General features: G+C 40.1%; 1 protein-coding gene across 1 annotated transcript; it reads left to right on the top strand.

Annotated features, from left to right (window-relative positions):
- The first annotated feature begins 416 nt into the window (after positions 1-416).
- On the top strand, positions 417-18,182 carry TMEM150C (transmembrane protein 150C). Its single transcript, XM_024758889.1, has 7 exons — positions 417-499; positions 1,982-2,035; positions 2,165-2,197; positions 2,662-2,729; positions 9,459-9,586; positions 12,748-12,925; positions 15,932-18,182. The coding sequence occupies exons 1-7, from the start codon at positions 420-422 to the stop codon at positions 16,138-16,140; spliced, it is 750 nt and encodes a 249-aa protein (XP_024614657.1). The 5' UTR covers positions 417-419; the 3' UTR covers positions 16,141-18,182.
- Positions 18,183-20,028: the final 1,846 nt, after the last annotated feature.

Raw genomic sequence — 20,028 nt, 5'->3', positions numbered from 1 at the left:
TAGGTACATGCCAGATCCATAGATCCATAATCCATAAATGTTAATAATAGCACTAAAAGTAGGTTGGAGTATGCCTTTGATATCTAGCTTTTCTCCTGAAAGTCCTAAACCAAACTCTCTGGTCTTTTCTTAAATACACTGATGCTTGTATAAGGATACACGTCTTTAGGAGAAATTTCCCATCAGTTCTCAACTAAAACTCTGGAATATTTAAACTAATGATAGAAAACAGTCTTCCATGTTACTTCCTCAAGGGATTTCCTACCTGTGTAGGTAACAGTAATGACACTGATTTGAATCGTGGCTTCATAAAATACACTTTTTTAGGTTAAAGTAAACTTCCATTCCATCTTGAAAGAGTGCGATCAATTTTTGCCTTAGTTATTAACACCTGTTCATTTTATTTCAGGGGTACAGGCATGGATGGGAAGCAATGCAGCATATGGATGTTTTTACCCCTTGTATTTACCTTGTTTACTTCAGCTGGATTGTGGATAGTGTGAGTATTCTCTTATTTAAGGACTCAGGTGCAATGTAGATAAAAATGTCAAGTGTTGATAGTATGGTTGCCCCTTTGTATCTGCAGACTGCACATCCTTGGAGTCAACCAACTGCAGATCAAAATTATTCAGGAAAAAAAATTCCAGAAAGTTCCAAAAGGCAAAACTTGAATTTGCTGCTCACTGGCAACTATTTACATAGCATTTACATTGTATTTACAACTATTTATATTTTATTAGGTATTATAAATAACTTAGAGATGAAAGTATACAGGAGGATGTGCGTAGGTTACAGTTGACCCTTGAACAACAGGAGTTTGAACTGCGAGAGCCCACTTATATGTGGATATTTTTCAATAAATACTACAGTACTGTATAGTCCATGGTTGGTTGAGTTCGAGGATATGGACCCTTGGATGTAGAGCTGACTATGGGACTTGATTATCCACAGCATCTGGTGTCCACTGCTGGTCCTGGGACCAATCCCCCACATATACCGAGGGACAACTGTTCATATTCATATGAATGTATTTGTAAATACTTTAAAATAATGTTTACTAATTCAGTCATGCTAAATTCCCCATTTCTCTTCCCTTCTTGTTTCACCCAAAGTAGATAATAAGAGCAAGTAATAAATTATGCAAAGCAGATGGTGAAAAATACTGGTGATGTGGACTCATTATTTGCAAGATTTGCTAATTTGACATTAACATGCTATAAAGATTCCATTCACAGTCCCGTTCATAGTCCAGTTTTTTGGTGTGTGTGACTGGGTCTGGTATGTTTATAAAATGGGTATCATTACATTAGAAGTCTTGCTTATCACAAAACATTCCCACACTTGCTTATTTCAAGTACTGTTTACTTCTAGAAAATTATTTTAGTTCCTTGCAGTTCATTAAGAAAGGTGGACACATATTCCTGAGAAATTAGAAACTTTGAATCCTAATTTTAGTTTGCCCAAAGTTGTATGGTCTTACTTCTTTGCTTCCCGGTTTCCAGATTATAATGATTGCCATTAATTAATTGCCATTAATTTTCTTTTGAAAATTACAGAAATACTATTAATGACATTTATGGTTCAGAGGGCTAGGTGAGCTATAGGTAAAGCATTGTAGTAAAACAACATTGTCCCAGTTAGAAAAAAATGAATATGATTTAATGTGGTTAATCCAATAAAACTGGGAAACAAATGATTCTTGGGTTTTTTGTTTTGTTTTGTTTTGTTGTGGTACACGGGCCTCTCACTGCTGTGGCCTCTCCCATTGCGGAGCACAGGCTCCGGATGCGCAGGCTCAGCGGCCATGGCTCACGGGCCCAGCTGCTCCGCGGCATGTGGGATCTTCCCGGACCGGGGCACGAACCCGCATCCCCTGCATCGGCAGGCGGGCTCTCAACCACTGCGCCACCAGGGAAGCCCGATTCTTGGGTTTTTTTTAACATTTCTTTGTTTTATAAATTTTTTTGTTTTTTCTTCATAGATACTTTATAGCTGTGGAGGATGACAAAATTTTCCCATTAAACTCAGATGAAAGGTAAATTTATCTCTGGGTAATTCTTTGTTCATCAGTAGATTTAACAAAAACTTTGCCACTGATGAAGTTAAACTATGCACAAGTGACCATGCTTTAACCTGAGCTTTTGGGTTTTCTTTTGTTATCCAGGAAACCTGGTGTGAAGCATGCACCGTATATAAGGTAATTTGATAGTTCTCTTCTGATCTGTTGGATCTTAGGAAAGTTTAGGGTGTATTAGTTCTGGCTACTAAGACAAAGTAGCATAGACTGGATGGCTTATAAACATGAGAAACTTATTTCTCACATCTCTAGAGGCTGGAAGTCCAAGATCAGGGTGCTAGCATTGTCAGGTTCTGATGAGAGCGTTCTTCCAGGTTGCAGACTGCCATCCTCTCATTGTGTCCTCACATGGCAGAAAGAGGGCAAGAGAACTCTTTAGGGTCCCTTTTATAAGGGCACTAATCCCATTCACCAGGGCTCCACCCTCATGATCTAATCACTTCCCAAAGGCCCCACCTCCTAATGCCATCACATTGGGGGTTAGGATTTCAGCATATGAATTTTTAGGGGACACAGACATTCAGTCGATGGCAGAGAGTTATCAATTTTACTACAGTAATATAAAACACTTCCTGTTTTTCAAGTATTGCAGGTGATGAACCTCCTGCAAGCTGTGTGTTTAGTCAAGTTATGAACATGGCAGCATTCCTAGGTAAGAAGAGCATAAAGAATGCTTTATGTGCTTTGGTATGTTTCTTTTTTATTTTAAATTCTCCCAAACCCATATCAAAATCATGGTGGACTTAGTTGATAATTTGGTATCATATCATGTCAATATGCTGAAGAAGGCTTTTTGTTTTGAGTGTCTTTTTTTCTCATGAATCCTTTTACATTCACCTGCTTACCTTACGTTTTCTTTTCCCATTACCATCTTTAATCATTTCAGCCAATTCTTGACTTTATTTCTTTTGCTGCATGAAATAATATATTTCATGGGCCATAAAATCCTGCATGAGAATGTAATATTGTGCAATATGTTTGCTTTAAAAAGCATGCCTTATTTTTTCCTTCACTGGCAAGGATGAAAAAATGCTTAGGCTCTGTGATAAATATTGATGTGTGTAGATATTGTCTTTAAATCTAAAGGTCAGCCTTAACATTAGGGTGATGCTCTCCCCTGTGCCTATACACATATCAAGCTGGCAAATGGAAATGTAGGTTAAAAAAAGAAAGAAAGAAACCTTTTGTACTCATGTCTGGCCCCAATTCCCCACTTTTCCTTTAGGGACCAAGGCCTTCATTTAATATCCTGTCCCCTTTGTACTGTTCCCTGGGGATCGTGGGAACCAGCCATGCTCTCTGTCTTCCTCCATATTGACCTTATCGCCCATTTCCTCCAGGCCAGGACTCTCGGTGTCTTTCAAAGGGTCAACCAGCTACCACCACTGGCATATTGTTGGGTCGGCCAGTGACAGCTAAATTTTTCAACAGTGGTTTTCTGGAAGTGTTTATTTTGCATAGTAAGACTTTCACTCCGAGTAAGAGAGAATGATGATGTTATTACCGAGGGAGTATTGGCACCTGTCCCCCAGAGAGGTGCCCTGTTATTTCATCTATTTATAAACACCCCACAAAGAAATTTCTATTCACTCTTACATGTTCCTTTTTAATGTTTGCTGTAGGAAAAGGGAAGACCTGTAGAATTCCCTGGAAAATCAAGGGAGACTGTTGGTCCAACATGCAACACAGGCAGAATCCTAGTTGGTTCAGAAGGCTGATAATGTGAGAAACATGGAGAATGTTCCCTGTGAGGCACCAGGGGAAGTGCTAGTGGGTCCGGTTTTGTCTCACTGCCTTTAGCCTCAAAGTTGCCAGGAGCTGTAGACTCACTCTTTTTTCCTAGCCTTGACACTACTCTTCTGAAGAGCTCTAATAAACGTACTCATGCTAAGGCATAAATGACCTCTAAGGAGATACTTGCATTTAATAGAACACAAAGTCCCAAGGGTGAATCTGGACTTGCAGGGTCAGGGACCCTTCCCAGCCCCTCTGCAATCACACCACATAGGCCTGCAGGTTGGTACAGACTCATATTGTGCCCCACGGAGCACAATAATTACAATAATGGCAGTCACTTAATATTCCAGGCACAATGCTGAGTGCTTTGCAAATACTACCTCTTCTAATCATGATACACAGGAGACTGCCTTTATGAGGAAGGAGACTGCCTTTATGAGGAAGCTATCACAGGCTGTCTGTCCTCCACTGGGCTTTAAAGAAACCAATGAACATGTTGGAAACAATATATTATCCTTTATATTCTTAAGACAAATTGATATGTCCCAATAGTCTTTAGTGTAAAATCTAAAATATGCCAGATTGCACAGCTCACAAATTTATCCATATAAAGCTGATGATTAACTCATTATAAAAGCATTTCCAAAAACACAGTCATGAAAACAAGTTCCCCTCTTGCAGATGACATTCGTCATCATCTGACTCTCCAGTCCTCCCCTGCTCCACCAAGAAGCAATTAAGTTTTTACTAGCTTTTGCTCTAAGGTATTACAGCATCCAATATTTATACTTTATTATCTTTCATCATTTTTAGTGCCATCTGGTAGACACAGAACTGATTAAGATTAGTGTTCAGTGGGAGTGAACCAACAATTATTTATCTGGGAATGAAAAAGAATCAGTTTGCTAATGATTCTTGCTCTAAACTGTGGTTGCTTTTGTCTCCCCAGGCCTATCCCTCTTAGACCTCAGACTGTTACTTTAGACGACATCACTGACTATAAGAAACAACATAGACCACCTGTAAATCACTGCTTGTTGGCAGCTGTATAGATGATAATTTATAACCTACAAATGAGTTGGTGTAGCAAAGATCTTATATCTTTTTGATGGACTAATCAAAGATCAAATGCTCAGTGATTTCCTTATAGAATTAGTTATGCTTTTTGGCCTGAATCCACACTTTCATTTCTCCTGGGGGGTGGGGTGTAAAGACCTAAGACAAATTTCTTTTTTTTTTTTAGGTAAGAAGTGGATTTATTTAGAGAGAAACACACTCCACAGACAGAGTGTGGGCCATCTCAGAAGTCAAAAGGCCCCAGGTTACAGGGTGGTTAGTTTTTATGGGCTGGGTAATTTCTTTTTTTTTTTTAGGTAAGAAGTGGATTTATTTAGAGAGAAACACACTCCACAGACAGAGTGTGGGCCATCTCAGAAGTCAAAAGGCCCCAGGTTACAGGGTGGTTAGTTTTTATGGGCTGGGTAATTTCTTTTTTTTTTTAACTTCCTAAATTTTGTTTGTTTATTTCTTTTTATACAGCAGGTTGTTATTAGCTATCCATTTGATACGTATTAATGTATACATGTCAATCCCAATCTCCCAATTCATCCCACCACCATCACCCCCCCCCTTTCCCTCCTTGGTGTCCATACGTTTGTTCTCTACATCTGTGTCTCTATTTCTGCCTTGCAAACTGGTTCATCTGTACCATTTTTCCAGATTCCACATATATGCATTAATATACAATATTTGTTTTTCCCTTTCTGACTTACTTCACTCTGTATGACAGTCTCCAGATCTATCCACGTCTCTACAAATGACCCAATTTTGTTGCTTTTTATGGTTGAGTACTATTCCATTGTATACATGTACCACATCTTCTTTATCCATTCATCTGTTGATGGGCATTTAGGTTGCTTCCATGACCTGGCCATTGTAAATAGTGCTGCAGTGCACATTGGGGTGCATGTGTCTTTTTGAATTATGGTTTTCTCAGGGTATATGCCCAGTAGTGGAATTGCTGGGTCATATGGTAATTCTGTCTTTAGTTTTTTAAGGAACCTCCATACTGTTCTCCATAGAGGCTGTATCAATTAACATTCCCACCAACAGTGCAAGAGGGTCCCCTTTTCTCCACACCCTCTCCAGCATTTATTGTTTGTAGATTTTCTGATGATGCCCGTTCTAACTGGTGTGAGGTGATACCTCATTGTAGTTTTGATTTGCATTTCTCTAATAATTAATGATGTTGAGCAGCTTTTCACGTGCCACGGCCATCTGTATGTCTTCTTTGGAGACCAAGAAAAATTTCTTAAAAGGAATATTATTTTCTGCTCTGGAGAGGTTGTGAGGATAAACTAATAGCTGAATGATTTTGGTCACCTAATAGTGGCGTCTTTCCCTCCTTCAGCCAAAACATATTGATTGTCATGTTCTACTGCTGTCATAAATAAGAATTATTGATGTATAAACAGTAAAACTAAACAAAATGAAAAAGAATTTGGCCAGACCCAGTCTAGAACTGCAGTGAAGAGCTGCTGTTTTGAGTTTGAACTTTAAAAACCCGATCAGCTTCAAAATAAAAGAATTTAACAAAGAAAATAAGGAATTACTCTAATATTTATGTTTTTTAACAGGCAGATAAATTAAATAAGGGACACTTGTATAGCAAAGGACTGTTGGGAATATCAAAAACAACAAAAGGGTGGGTTTTAAAAATCTTTTCTAAAACTGTAAGTAAAATTTAAAATTTTTAAATGAAACAAAAAATATATCTATTGAGCAGAATGTTAATGTGGTAAAAATTGGTTGACATATATAAAGATGGCTTTGAAATTGCCCTACTGCCCAAGAAAACTTTTTCAATAAGGTATAATTAAATCATTACTTGGTTGTAAATGGACTTCATAACAGTCTGAATCTGTCTGCATTTAAACCTGTTAATAAAACTGTTAATGGATCAGAAGCTTTATTATTTCCACAACTATAAAATTTCAACTAGACCCTATTATGGAAAGAAATTAGGCCTAGCCTCAGCTGATTAATAATGGAGCTAATAGGTTAAAAGGGCAAAGTGTGGTGTTTGGAATGCTGTTCTGGAAGTTGGGAATGTTGGGTTGATTCCTGTCTTCAGGGAAGTTTCTGTTTCCTGGTTAATGTCATCATCTGTTCTTGATGAAATGACTTACCATCCATATTACAAATGAGAAGGCTAGCAATGCTGGAGCCAGGAGAATAGTACACATCCAGAGTTCACTGGAGAGAAATGAGTAACACAGACAGTGGCACTGACTGTGTCCCTTTGGGTAGAGTGGCACAAACTACCTGGATGGTCAACGTGAAGAGCCATTTCGGTGTCTGCTTTGGCAGTGGGTTAGGGCTTCGGTGAGAGTTCCGACACCATCCTAGCCCTCCAAACTAGATGACAACCAGAAAGTTCCCAGAGTCATACTCTCCACTAGTCGTTTTTAAAAGAAATTAAATGTGCTGCCTCGGTATTCTGTCATTATGTGCTGACTAATATCCACACACAATTAATTAGCAAATGTCTCCCCTGGTGCCTTGTGTGGAGATTTCTGGTCTAAATCTAATGACTTCTTTATCTGAAGATCACTTTGTGTCAGGGCGCTTATGTTGAATTTCTCGTCTTCCCACTTCTTCCTCCTATTCGTATCCCCAAAAGTATTAGAAATTGTGCTTATTTTTTCATCCTCTAGGATAGTTATTGTCAACATTAATAGACTTCTGATAATATGATAACTCCTAACTGGATCCCTCAAACCATTAGGTTGAAAAACTATTATCAAAAAAATGGTTCTGAAGAACCTAGGGGCAGGACAGGAATAAAGACACAGATGCAGAGAAGGGACTTGAGGATACGGGGAGGGGGAAGGGTAAGCTGGAATGAAATGAGAGAGTGGCATGGACATATATACACTACCAAATGTAAGATAGATAGCTAGTGGAAAGCAGCCACATAGCACAGGGAGATCAGCTCAGTGCTTTGTGACCGCCTGGAGGGGTGGGATAGGGAGGGTGGGAGGGAGGGAGATGCAAGAGGGAAGAGATATGGGAACATATGTATATGTATAACTGATTCACTTTGTTATAAAGCAGAAACTAACATACCACTATAAAGCAATTATACTCCAATAAAGATGTTAAAAAGCTATTATCAACTCAAGTAAAATCTATTAATTTGATGATGACTCATGGGCATTAGCTTTAACATAAATACACTAAAAGCTAAATCAGATCCAAACAATTTAAGATTTCATAGATTGCAGTTTATTTCTATTTTGTTTCCAGAATCCAACTATTAACCAAGTTGTATACCACTCTTTGACCAGAGGTACTTGGAACTGAAAGTCAACTCACTGAACTAACTTTGTAGCTTGAAACTATGAAATTCGTCATACTTGGGAAATGCAAACTTGTGAATGGGTTTCTTTGTTAATGGCTACTAATAATGGCCTGAAATCAAGGCAGACTTACAGCAAATAATTACCTACTAATTGTTGTATAAATAGGATGATTCTTGAATTCCTAATTGTCTTCCCTGCTAAACCTTAATGTCAAAATAAATTGCCTTAGGAAGTAGTAAGTGCATTTCTTCATATTAGATATAACATATTAATTGCAAGTGCTTTTTAAAAATCATTTGTAGACTGACCTCTCCCAGCTTTTTGTATAAATATGAAAATATCCCTGCACCAAGCAATTAATAAAAGGAGATTCTTAGATTAGTGACTTGAGTATGGACTGGCCTCAAGGTTACTATTAGAAGTCAGATTTGAAATCTAAGTAACTTCCTTTTTCTCTCTGCAGATTCTCCAATGACAATTTGATTCAAAAGAGTGGGATTTTAAAATAAGTAATTAACATCATGTGAAAAATTGAGCTTTCTTAATATAATCAATATGATTTTCAGTACATACCAAACCCCCAAATCTGCTATGTTAAAATACAGATTCCATGATTTTATTGCTGTAACTGCTCTAATTTGGGTGAGCTGTCTTTGTCCTTTGACAATGAACACCTGCAGGTAGAATCAGAAGGGAGAGGGAATAAACCAGTAATAAAGGGATTTGTACATGTGCCTTTATCTTCCTTCCTATCCCCGGGAATGATTTCTGGCACAGGGACCAGCAGGTTTGTCTAGATTGGTAACCTTGTCTTCTTCCCCTTGTTTTCTTGCCCTATCTGTTCTAACACGGTTCTAAACTAAAGGCTGATTGAATCAGTGAATTCCCGTGCCACGGGCTGTCTCTCTGTGTCTGATCTGTTGTGTGCCAAGCCTCTGTGATGTTCTCCTAAGCCAGTCTGTCTTGTGCTGACCTTGTTTTTGAAAACTCTGAGAACAACACTAGTTGTTACCAGTCTATCATCTTGTGTCACCCAAATAACATATAGCACGCTGCTTCAGTTCCTCTCTGCTTTCCCCAGGTTAGCTAGAATAAAACATCTCAGTACTCAGAAACATCACATGGAAAATTTCTTTTAAAAATGCATCTGTCGTTTTAGAGATTTAAAGGTGTACTGTGGCAAAAAGTTTACTTCTGCACATCGTGGCTTTAGAACGCTGCTTCCTAGTCTGACTGTGTGATTTAACTTTTTCAATTATAACATTTTGTTTTATTCCCAGCTCTGGTGGTAGCTGTTCTGCGCTTCATACAACTGAAACCAAAGGTTTTTAATCCATGGCTGAATATTAGTGGATTGGTGGCGCTCTGTCTGGCTTCCTTTGGAATGACCTTACTTGGTAATTTTCAGGTACTTCATTTGGCCTTTTTCACCTCCATCTCACACTTCACCTATATGATGATCACAGCCACTGAGTTATAGTCACTACGTGGCCCATAGAATTCTCCATGAATCTTTAAAAAAATGCTAACAGTGGTTCCTGATATGCACAGTTTCTCCAGCAGTCAGCCCATCTGTTCTTTGAGCCTCGCCTACGTAAGTCTGAATTAAACATGATAAATTCCTCCCTATGCATTGGAAATACAGCACAGCTATTGGGAAACATATCTACTAAAATAGGGCTTTCAAACCGCTATATACTTCTTTTCATAACAAATTGTATTCTAATGTACCTTTCTAGAAAATTAATAGGATCATTGCCTTTCTGTAATTAAACATTGAACATTCTTATTGGATGAAACCTTGCATTTTAGATTAGCAAGCTCATATGGGAGTCAGTTTGAAAACACAGAATTTCTCTAGAACGCCTGTGACTTGAATAAGGAGGTACTAACCCTCACTCTTCTTCCCAGAGATGTAGAAACCCAAGGTCACTTAAGCATAATTTCCCTTGCCAATACCCTCACACAACTCTTGACCTAAATGACTTCATTTGTAAAATAGACATGGAGACCCTGCCCAGTTACAGTAGTTTTCTGTTTTCCCTGCCTCCATTCCCTCCCCAGCATCCTCCGGCCTATACTGCTGCTAGAAACTTCCTCCTTGCAGTCAAACACCAATCCTGACACTTCTCCACCGTCTGTTGAGTGAAATCCAAATGGTGCAGGCATTCCAGACACTCAGCATTCTATTGAGTGTTTAGGAATGTTCTTACTGAAAATATGGTAGTGGATTTTCTAAGACTGTCTCTCGTCCTTGACCCTCAGTGCTGATAATTCATTAAATTAGGATAATTCATTCCCCAGGATGTCCCCTGGCACACAGTAGCAACTCAATAAGTATTTTTTTAAATAAATAAATTTATTTATTTATTTTTATTTTTGTGGCTGCACTGGGTCTTCGTTGCTGTGCGCGGGCTTTCTCTAGTTGCGGCGAGTAGGGGCTATTCTTTGTTGCAGTGCGCGGACTTCTCATTGCGGTGTCGTCTCTTGTTGCAGAGCATGGGCTCTAGGTGCACGGGCTTCAGTAGTTGTGGCACGTGGGCTTAGTTGCCCCACGGCATGTGGGATCTTCCCAAACCAGGGCTTGAACCTGTGTCCCCTGCATTGGCAGATGGATTCTTAACCACTGTGCCACCAGGGAAGCCCTTAATAAGTATTTTTTGCTTAATGGGCTGTCTGACAGATAGGCAGGCAATCCCACCCATTCCTCTAACTATTCTAGATCTCATTCCATATCAACCTAGATAATGAGAAAACTGCATTCTTAGAACATATTGGCTAGGAGGATGAATTATCAGGAGAATATTTGAGAGTTTATCTGTTAAGCTCCAAAATGTTAGGGCACAGAGCATTTTTTATTGAGATTTTGGAGGTAGTCTTTCCTCCACTTATCCATCTGTGCTACAGGGACTGGCATGTTGTAAAATGCTCAGTAACTATCATTTCTCTCAACCAGGTCTTAGATGGAAGTTACTGAATAGACATTTTGTTTTTCACTAAAGTTCCCCAAAGAATCCCAGTGATTGGGTTGTTTGGGTGAACCACAGATATTCAAAACTGTAAATGATGACGCTATATATGAAGAACATTTTCTGGAATATCTACAGAGATTACACAGGAAACAAATAACACATTAGTTGCCTGTGGAGAAACCAGGTGGCTAGTATATGAGATAAGAGACAGACTTTTCAATCTATACTCTTTTTACAATTTTTTAAAGTTTGGCCCATGTAACTGTATCATCTATTTTTAAAAGTAGAATTAAAAAATAAATGAACAGACTATGTAGACCATGGAAAACCAATTTCCTAGTAGTAAAATTTGACTTGGGGAATCATTACTTAAAGTGTTTCAGGACTTTCCTGGCGGTCCAGTTGTTTAGACTCCACGCTTCCAATGCAGGGGGTGTGGGTTCGATCCCTGGTCAGGGAACTAAGATCCCACATGCTGCGCAGCCAAAAAATAAATAAATAACAATAAAATAAAATAAAATGTTTCAAAAATATGTGTTTTGAACTGTGAGGGGGGGAAAATGGCTTCTTCAAAGAAGAAAAAAATCCTACAGCCAAAACAATAGAAAAAAATTGTAAAGGGAAAGTAATATTGATTTGATACAACCATTATTCATAGCAACGCTAAACAATAAAACACCTGAAGGCAATGGCGATTCAAAAAGATATTTTCACCATGTTTTTAAAGCCATCTTTCAACAGTAGATTTTATTACCTGTGTGTCCTATATATGTGGGGTACTATATGTGAGGTTAAAAATATATGCACTTAATAAAGGTGTTTTAAGTGACAGGTATATTTTTTAAATCAGTGGGTAATGATTTGGGCAGTTTACATCTCTAACCCCCAATTGAAATAACCCAGATGGGTCTCCTTTAACCTATTAACTGTATAAAAGCCTTGACCAGGAATCTTCAAACACTGTTGCCCTTTAATGGGTCTCCAGATATGGCAAAAGCTCATAAGTGCAGTTTTCTTATTATAATAGGAAACAAAACAAAAGCCCATTAACAATGAGTTGGCCACATTACATAGACTGGCCAGTTTTGTAAGAGTAAAGAACAGCTCAAGTGTTATTAGTTGTCCAGGCCAGTGAAATCTTGACCTGCTTAGAATTGGCCATCTTCAATCAGTAAGTACACAGCCGGATTCTGGTCTCATTTCTTAGTGTAGAAAACAGAGTTTGGGGTTTATGTCTGTAGAAACTTTGACATTTCTCTTTTTTTGTGTAACTCTCCTGCTTTTTTCTTTTACTTTTCTACAAAGCTTTTCTGGAAAATAAATTCAAAGAATAAATTACCACTGCCTGTATGATTCTTCCAAACAAACGTTTTGAGGTGTAGGCATACTATTCATTTCTCTTCTTCCTCTCAGAGTTGGAACCAATGGAGAATAGGCACAAAGAGCCAGTGGAGATGCAGGGTTCTACTCTTTCTACAACCTATCATCCCATTATTGGGACATCTCTTTACCTATTTTTTTCTCCTTCACGTATTCCATTGGCTTGTATGTATTTTCTAAATGGGTCTCCACAGGTCATTATCTGTTCATCCCTTAGCTCACAAATGATGAAGAAATCCATAATGTCGGAACTTCCTTGACTTTTGGATTTGGCACGTTGACCTGCTGGATCCAGGCTGCATTGACACTCAAAGTAAACATCAAGAATGAAGGACGGAAAGTTGGAATTCCACGAGTTATTCTCTCAGCATCTGTCACTCTCTGCGTGGTCCTCTGTATCCTTTGAATGTGAAAACGTTCTTTGCCAGTGAGATTAAAACACAGATAAGTTGTCCATGTAGAAGATGAGAAGAGTGCCATTCTCAGTTGGTTAGGATATACTGTCGTATCAACTCAGAATATTAGACAAAAAAGAAAAATAAATAGGTATAAAAACGAAAACTTTCAGACCTATTTTTCATGCCAAAGAGGAGATGGAGAGCTAAAGATAAAACAAGCTCTGCCTTCTCAAAACTGTTTCAACCTGTAGGAATGGTGCCATGCATTCTCCTTTTGATGTAAAGTTTCCTTTTGTGAATAACATAGAATGCATAACCAAAAGAGAATTGTGGGGTTTTTTTCCTTCCATCTTGAAAAATTCTTTTCGTTTTCGACTTTATTAGTGGCTCTGTTATTTCATTTAATCTATTAACTCTAAAATGAATTTCTAGGGACAAAATTACATTTATACCTTTCAGGAAAACAAGTAAGCTTTTCTGGAAAAATTCAAGAACTAGATTACCACTGCATGTACTGTTGTCCTAAACAAATAATTTTGAGGCTATTTATTTCCCTTCCTCCCTCGGAGTTTGAACCAATGGAGAACAGTCACACGGAGCCAGATGGGGATGAAGAAATCAGCCTTTATTCCTAGTAAACTTGGAAAGGAAAATCGTGCAGGCCTCCTATCTCACACCCTGGAATTCAATCTATCCACCCAGTAAGAAGCAGAGAAATCAGGGAAAGGCGGAGGAGAGCACTACACTCAGCTGAAGCCCAAACAGATCGCAGAGGGACTGGTCCAGGGTGGAGCACAGTGACCCCACCTACTATAGCAGGGCCCAGTGGAAGTTGGCCAGTAACCACCCCACCAATCAGATCAGTCACTCAATCCTAAGTGTTCACTCCATTAGGTCCTCTGGAAACTGGAGAAGAAGGGAGTTCCTAGACGGCAAACTGTATAGCTAACACAGTTACAATCATCAATGTAATAGCCAATATTTATTGGGTACTTATAATGTGCTAGGCAGTATTCTAAGCACTTTAAATGTGTCAACCCTTTTAATCCTCACTTAACAAGTAAGAATAGTGAAAAACGAAGGTTAATTACCCAAGATCACACATGGTATGTGTCAGTTTGTTCTAAACTCAGGCTCAGTTCTTATACTCTTAAGCACTATGCCATCCCTCCTTAGAGTGGCTTTAAAATACGAGAATGTTGGGCTTCCCTGGTGGCACAGTGGTTGAGAGTTCGCCTGCCGATGCAGGGGATGCGGGTTCGTGCCCCGGTCCGGGAGGATCCCACATGCCACGGAGCGGCTGGGCCCGGTGAGCCATGGCCGCTAAGCCGGCACATCCGGAGCCTGTGCTCCGCAACGGGAGAGGCCACAACGATGAGAGGCCCGCGTACCGCAAAAAAAAAAAAAAAAAACCACGAAAATGTTTAGCGTTTGGAGATGTTCGTTAGTGGAGTATTTGGAGCCATTTAGTTATTCTTCCCTCACAAACTGCCATTCAGTCATTTTAGCGGTTTTCTTAAGTCTCATTAGATTGAGAACATTTAAGGACTTGAAATTCAAGCCAAAAAACTTGCTTATTACTAGCAACCTGATAAAATATTTTATGAGTAAACGGGTCAGAATTCTGCCAGTGCGAGATTTGAAGATATATTCCTCCCCTGTAAGTTAATATTGCTTTGGCAACAATTTGAACCCTCAGTCAGAAGAGTATGTACAGATTTTAAATCATTCTGAGTTTTGAGCTTATACCAAACAATTCTGATCCATGATATTTCCGAAGACTTGGAACCATTTCGTGGTTCCCAGGTGAATGAATCCGGGCCTAGTCAGCAGAGCGAAGTTTCGCTGAAGTAGTTGTCACAGAATTTTTCACTCTCTGAAAATTTCCCAAGATTTTAAGGCTAAGTTCTGAAGGTAGAACTAATTCTAAGGGAACATTTCTGATTTTTCTAAATAACTTTATTTAGTCCTTGGCCTCTTAGCTTTTCACTATAGAACATTATGAACCTTTCTCCTCCCCAGCTCCTACCTTCATATATACTGATGTGTGTGTGTGTACACATACATACACTCTGTGTATAGTGAGGCATAGATGAATCATCAGTTCTTTGGTTTTTTAATTGCCTGCTTTCATTTGGGCACAAGTTTAAATGCAACACCAGGAATGAAACCAGCCTACAGAATATTGTCTGAAAGGCAATAGTGAAAACTAGAGAGAAGAAGAGCGGCCACTTAGACCTTATTAGTATCACTGCAGAGACAAACACAGCTTATATGGAGGTAGTTAGCTATTTGATACGTTCACATTGTTCCATCGTCATTTGCAGTGTCTTTTTTTTTTTTTGCGGTACGCGGACCTCTCACTGTTGTGGCTTCTCCCGTTGCGGAGCACAGGCTCCGGACGCGCAGGCTCAGCGGCCATGGCTCACGGGCCCAGCCACTCGGCGGCATGTGGGATCCTCCCGGACCAAGGCACGAACCCGTGTCCCCTCCATCGGCAGGTGGACTCTCAACCACTGCGCCACCAGGGAAGCCCTGCAGTGTCTTTTAAAAATACAGCGTTATTTTTCTGGCCAACTAGTTACTTTGGAATTGTAATTCTTTAGCTAGTCTCACAGTTTATTAGGCAGCCGTAGAGTATAGCGGTCGAATGCATGGCCAGGGAGTCAGAGTGCTTGTGTTTGAATCCCAGTTCCACCAGTTAATACCCGTGTTACCCATTTGGCCTCCGTTTCCCTATTTTAAGCGAACTGCTGATAACAGGATGTTGTGATGAATAAGTTAGGTTTTCCATGAAAGCACCTAGAAGCATGTCTGGCACAAAGTAAGGGCTCAATAATGTTACCTTGTATTATTTATGTAGATGGTGTTCAGCTGGCTCTGTGAAGCTCTTCTGCTAGTCAGGGGGAGAGCCAGGCTTTTCCCGTAACCTGTCTCTGCCCAGAAAAGAGCCCCGTCTTAATGTGGCCGATGGAGGAACTTGCCTTGACTACTTTTCCCCAGACTTCATCCTCATGGCCCAAGGCATCCACCTGTACGCAGCCAGGGTCCAGTGGGGCCTGGTCATGTGCTTCCTGTCTTACTTTGGCACCTTTGCTGTGGAGTTCCGGCATTATCGTTATGAGATTGTATGTTCCGAATACCAGGAGACTTTCCTAAGCTTCTCAGAAAGCCTGTCTGAAGCTTCTGAATATCAAACCGACCAGGTGTAACCCATCAGTTTTTCCTTGCTGGTGAGGTGGGTGTAGCATCAGGGGAGGGGCCAAGGCACACCCACAGGACTTGACACACAACCTCATGACACATCGTAAACACAGGCACGTGCACACGCACACACACACACACACATTCATGGCCACGTTTGCCAAACGAGCGTTACGGGGCGAGTTATTTAACAAAAAAGCACAAGCCCTATGTGTCGAAATATACGCTGTTAGCACTGAAAATATAATGCACGACAGAGCAAGAAGCTTGTGCATGATCACCTCTCTTTTCCCCTCTCTCCCAACACCCCCTGCTCTTCTTGTCCTCTTCACGTATTCCAGACATCCTGATCACCCTACCTTGGGCAGGCCAAATGTAACATGGGAATAATGCCAACTCCCAAAGTTGCCTTCAGATCCAGAGGGCTTGGAACCAGCTCATGAGGACATTCTGAATCTGGCACTAGGGCTCTTGAATGGACAGAGTATCATTTGGTTGGATGGAAACTGTACAGAGATGTGACCCCGTGTAACCTGTGGATGATGTTGGATCAAGGATAGAACTTTCCCACAAAAACTCCCTTCATCATCGTTCAGTGGTTGGCTGAGCAGATTCGACAAAAGGAATATGCTACGATCTGCGAGGGGGAAGCCCACCACCACGATTTGGACTTTACTGTGACTGAGAAAATATTTCCAAATGTGAATATTTGTAGGCCATGGTCTGCCTTGGAGAGATGGGGGTAGCGAGGGTGTGGTTTCAGTTTTGCTTCCATAGTATGCTATGTTCAGTTTTTATTTTCTGTTTCATAGTTTGCTTTTTCTTTTTCTTTTTTTTTTTTTTTTTTTTTTTTTTTAAGTAACTACCATGGTTCTCTTGGGGCCTCACGGACAGAGAAGATGTAGGCCAAACGCAAGAACTGAGCTTGTCTGGGGTTCAGCATGATAAAAGAAAAAAAAAAGAAAGGTCACCTGCAGGCTTAATTTGCTGCTTTTATGTTTGAAGCTAAGAAAATGTTCACAGAAAAGCACAAAGAAATACGTGTGGAGGTAATAAAAAGAGCTCCTGCTGGACATTTGTAAAAGAGAGGAGTTTCAGAGGATCGTGTTGTAAATCCAAATCAAGGAGGAGTTTCTTAATATGTATCTATTGCTCAAATTTAGTATGTTGGGGGGCGGGGGGTTAAGGGCTTTTCATACTCAGAATTTGTAGAAGCCAATTAAAAGGTTACCCTCCCCGAAAAACAAATTGGTTCAGTTCGTCCCCTACAACACATCATGTAGTTCCCACCTGCGAAGAGTTTAGAACTCAAACTCTATTCCTGGGCTTTAGAGGATGTGCTTCATAAAAAAGGGCAGAATTCTAAATCAAAATGCGTTGGAGTGGGCCAAGCTGATGGACTCTCCGTGAGTGCATCAAGAAATCCCCAAACTTACTTCATAGGGGCTTGGGATTTCATGGAATATAATGTGAAAAAATGTTCTTTTAATCCAACCCAAACTCTGAGCTTCTTGAGGAGGGGGTTCAATGACTTTTCATCTCTGTATTTATCCCCACCTCTTAGCACAGTGCCTGGCACATATTAGGTGCTCAACAAACATCTGTTGAATAGAATTACTGGTAATTTACAGTACGAAAAAGGAGTATCAGAGAAAGACTCAAAGATGTGTGAGAGAATGGAAGATGACTGTTTCATGCAAGACAGGAATGGAAGAAATCACGAGGGTTAGATGGGGGAGGCAGAACACCTCTAAGGGACAAGGAAAATGTGAGAAAAAGAGACAAGCAGAGAGTGTTCTCCTATTAGAAAGTCATCTTACTGTAAATAGTCCAAGGTGACATTTATTATTTTTGAATACTGCTTTTGGGGTTTTTTTTTCATTTTTATATTTTAAAAATTTTATCAGAGAACAAAGATTTATGAAGTTTTCTTTTACTCTACACAATCCAAATTAAATAGCTTTTGGTGATGCACCATACACTTTCTTAAGAGTAGATCTAATAGCGCATTTTAACAGAATCAAGCAATGACTGGCATTATTCATCGGGATCTGACCACTAAATAAAATTCTTTTGTGCAGAATTGTGATTTTTCTTTTGTCTCTTACAAGAACATTTCTTCTCTAATATTAAAGCATGTGTAAACTGACTCAGACATTATGTTGAAAACTTCAGTGTGACATTGGCAGCATATTTCTAGGGTGTTTTCCAACACTAACAACCAATTCTCTGATTCTCTGGACACCAACTGGGTGTCCTACAATTCAGTTCAATTCTGACACTACCCAAAGTTATCCTCAGACCCCACGGGTTTAAAGGCTTGGTCCCGCAAGACCTCCCTCGCTTCAAATGCCGGTCGCAAGTATCATGTCCCCAGATAACCCACACTTCGGTCCAACCTGGTCATAAAATTGGAGGGTTCCCACAATTCCCTTCCCTTCTGGGTTCAATAATTTCCTGGAACAGCTCACAGAACTTGGGAAAACACTTTACTTCCATTTTCTGGTTTATTATAAAAGATATAACTTGAGAGCAGCCAAATGGAAGAGATACACGGGGCAAGGAAGGGGAGGGATGCAGGGGCACAGCATCCTCCCAGGGTTCAATGTGCTCACCAACCCAGAAGCTCTCTGAATCTCACTATTGCTGAGTTTATAGAGCTTCCTCTCCAGCCCCCTCTGCCACCCCTGCCTGGAGGTCAGTCAGGAGGTCTAGCCACTTGGTCTTTCTGGTGACCAGCTCCAACCTGAGGCCATCTAGTGACCTCACCCTTAGTGATCTCATTAGCATAAACTCAAGTGTGATCAAAGGGGCTCATTACAAAAAACAAAAGCCATTCCTATCACTCAGAAAATGCCAAGAGCTTTAGCAGCTCTTGGCAGGAACCGGAAGACAAAGACCAAATAAATTTTTGTATTAGACCACACAAACACATAAAGATCAAGATTACATAACCTCCTAGGAGTTAAGGACCACAGCATTCATCTAGAAGGACAAGGCCAGGGAATCTGCATTTGGAGTGAGCGTTCCTGGAGGAGCTAACGCAGATGACCCAGAGAACAAAATAGTAAATATACTACACTATGTTTCTGGTAGTCCAGCTAAGTCTCTTGAAGAAAAGTTGCCTTCCTGGTTAGGAGAGAAATATTTTACGAACAATGTTAACATTTTCAAGGTTCAATAGTTTTTGATTTAATGGAGAACTGACAGTGAGGTCAAGTTTTATCACCTGTGTTATTTATTGGGTTTTCTTTGCCCCTGGTATGGGAAAGTAAAACTTGCGTACCCTGAAATTTGCATTCTGCTGGTTATTGTGGAGACTCGTACATCACTGTTTATTTTGGTCCTTAGGCATTGTGTCAGGATGGATCGGGTTTTGCTATCCCAAAATAAAACTAACGAAACTAAAGTTTATTACTCATGCTAGGTGTCTAACCCGGGTTATCAAAGGGGCTCTGTTCATCACTATGACTCAGACCCTGGCTGGTAGATGCTTCGTCTTAACACTGCTTCCACAGTTGCTGTCAGCCAAGGCAATGTGGGAGACTGCTCACTGGTCTTAAAGCTGCTATGAAGTGGCAAACAAAACCACATGGCCATACCCTAGAGTGGCTCTCCTGCCATGAAGGAGAAACATTTGTGAACAGCCTAGTAACTTACTGGCCACAGTAAGTGGACTCCTGGCCACATGTGTTTTGTCCCTCAAAGTAGTGAGAAGTTGGGGAAAGAGAATTCCACATATGAAATAAGTTGATTTTCACAATCCTCAGTTCCATATCAGCTCAGATTCCCTATTAACATTCCTCAAAGTGAGGGTTCCAAGAAACAGCAAATATCCAAATCTGAAGTCCAAGGAAGGGAGGGTGGGTGAGAAAGCTAGGTTCCTCACTGGAAAA

The sequence above is a fragment of the Neophocaena asiaeorientalis genome, unplaced genomic scaffold (genome assembly GCF_003031525.2).
Source record: "Neophocaena asiaeorientalis asiaeorientalis breed wild unplaced genomic scaffold, Neophocaena_asiaeorientalis_V1.1 scaffold784, whole genome shotgun sequence".
In the NCBI taxonomy this organism is placed as follows: Eukaryota; Metazoa; Chordata; class Mammalia; order Artiodactyla; family Phocoenidae; genus Neophocaena; species Neophocaena asiaeorientalis.
This window is presented reverse-complemented; position numbering and strand designations above follow the sequence as displayed.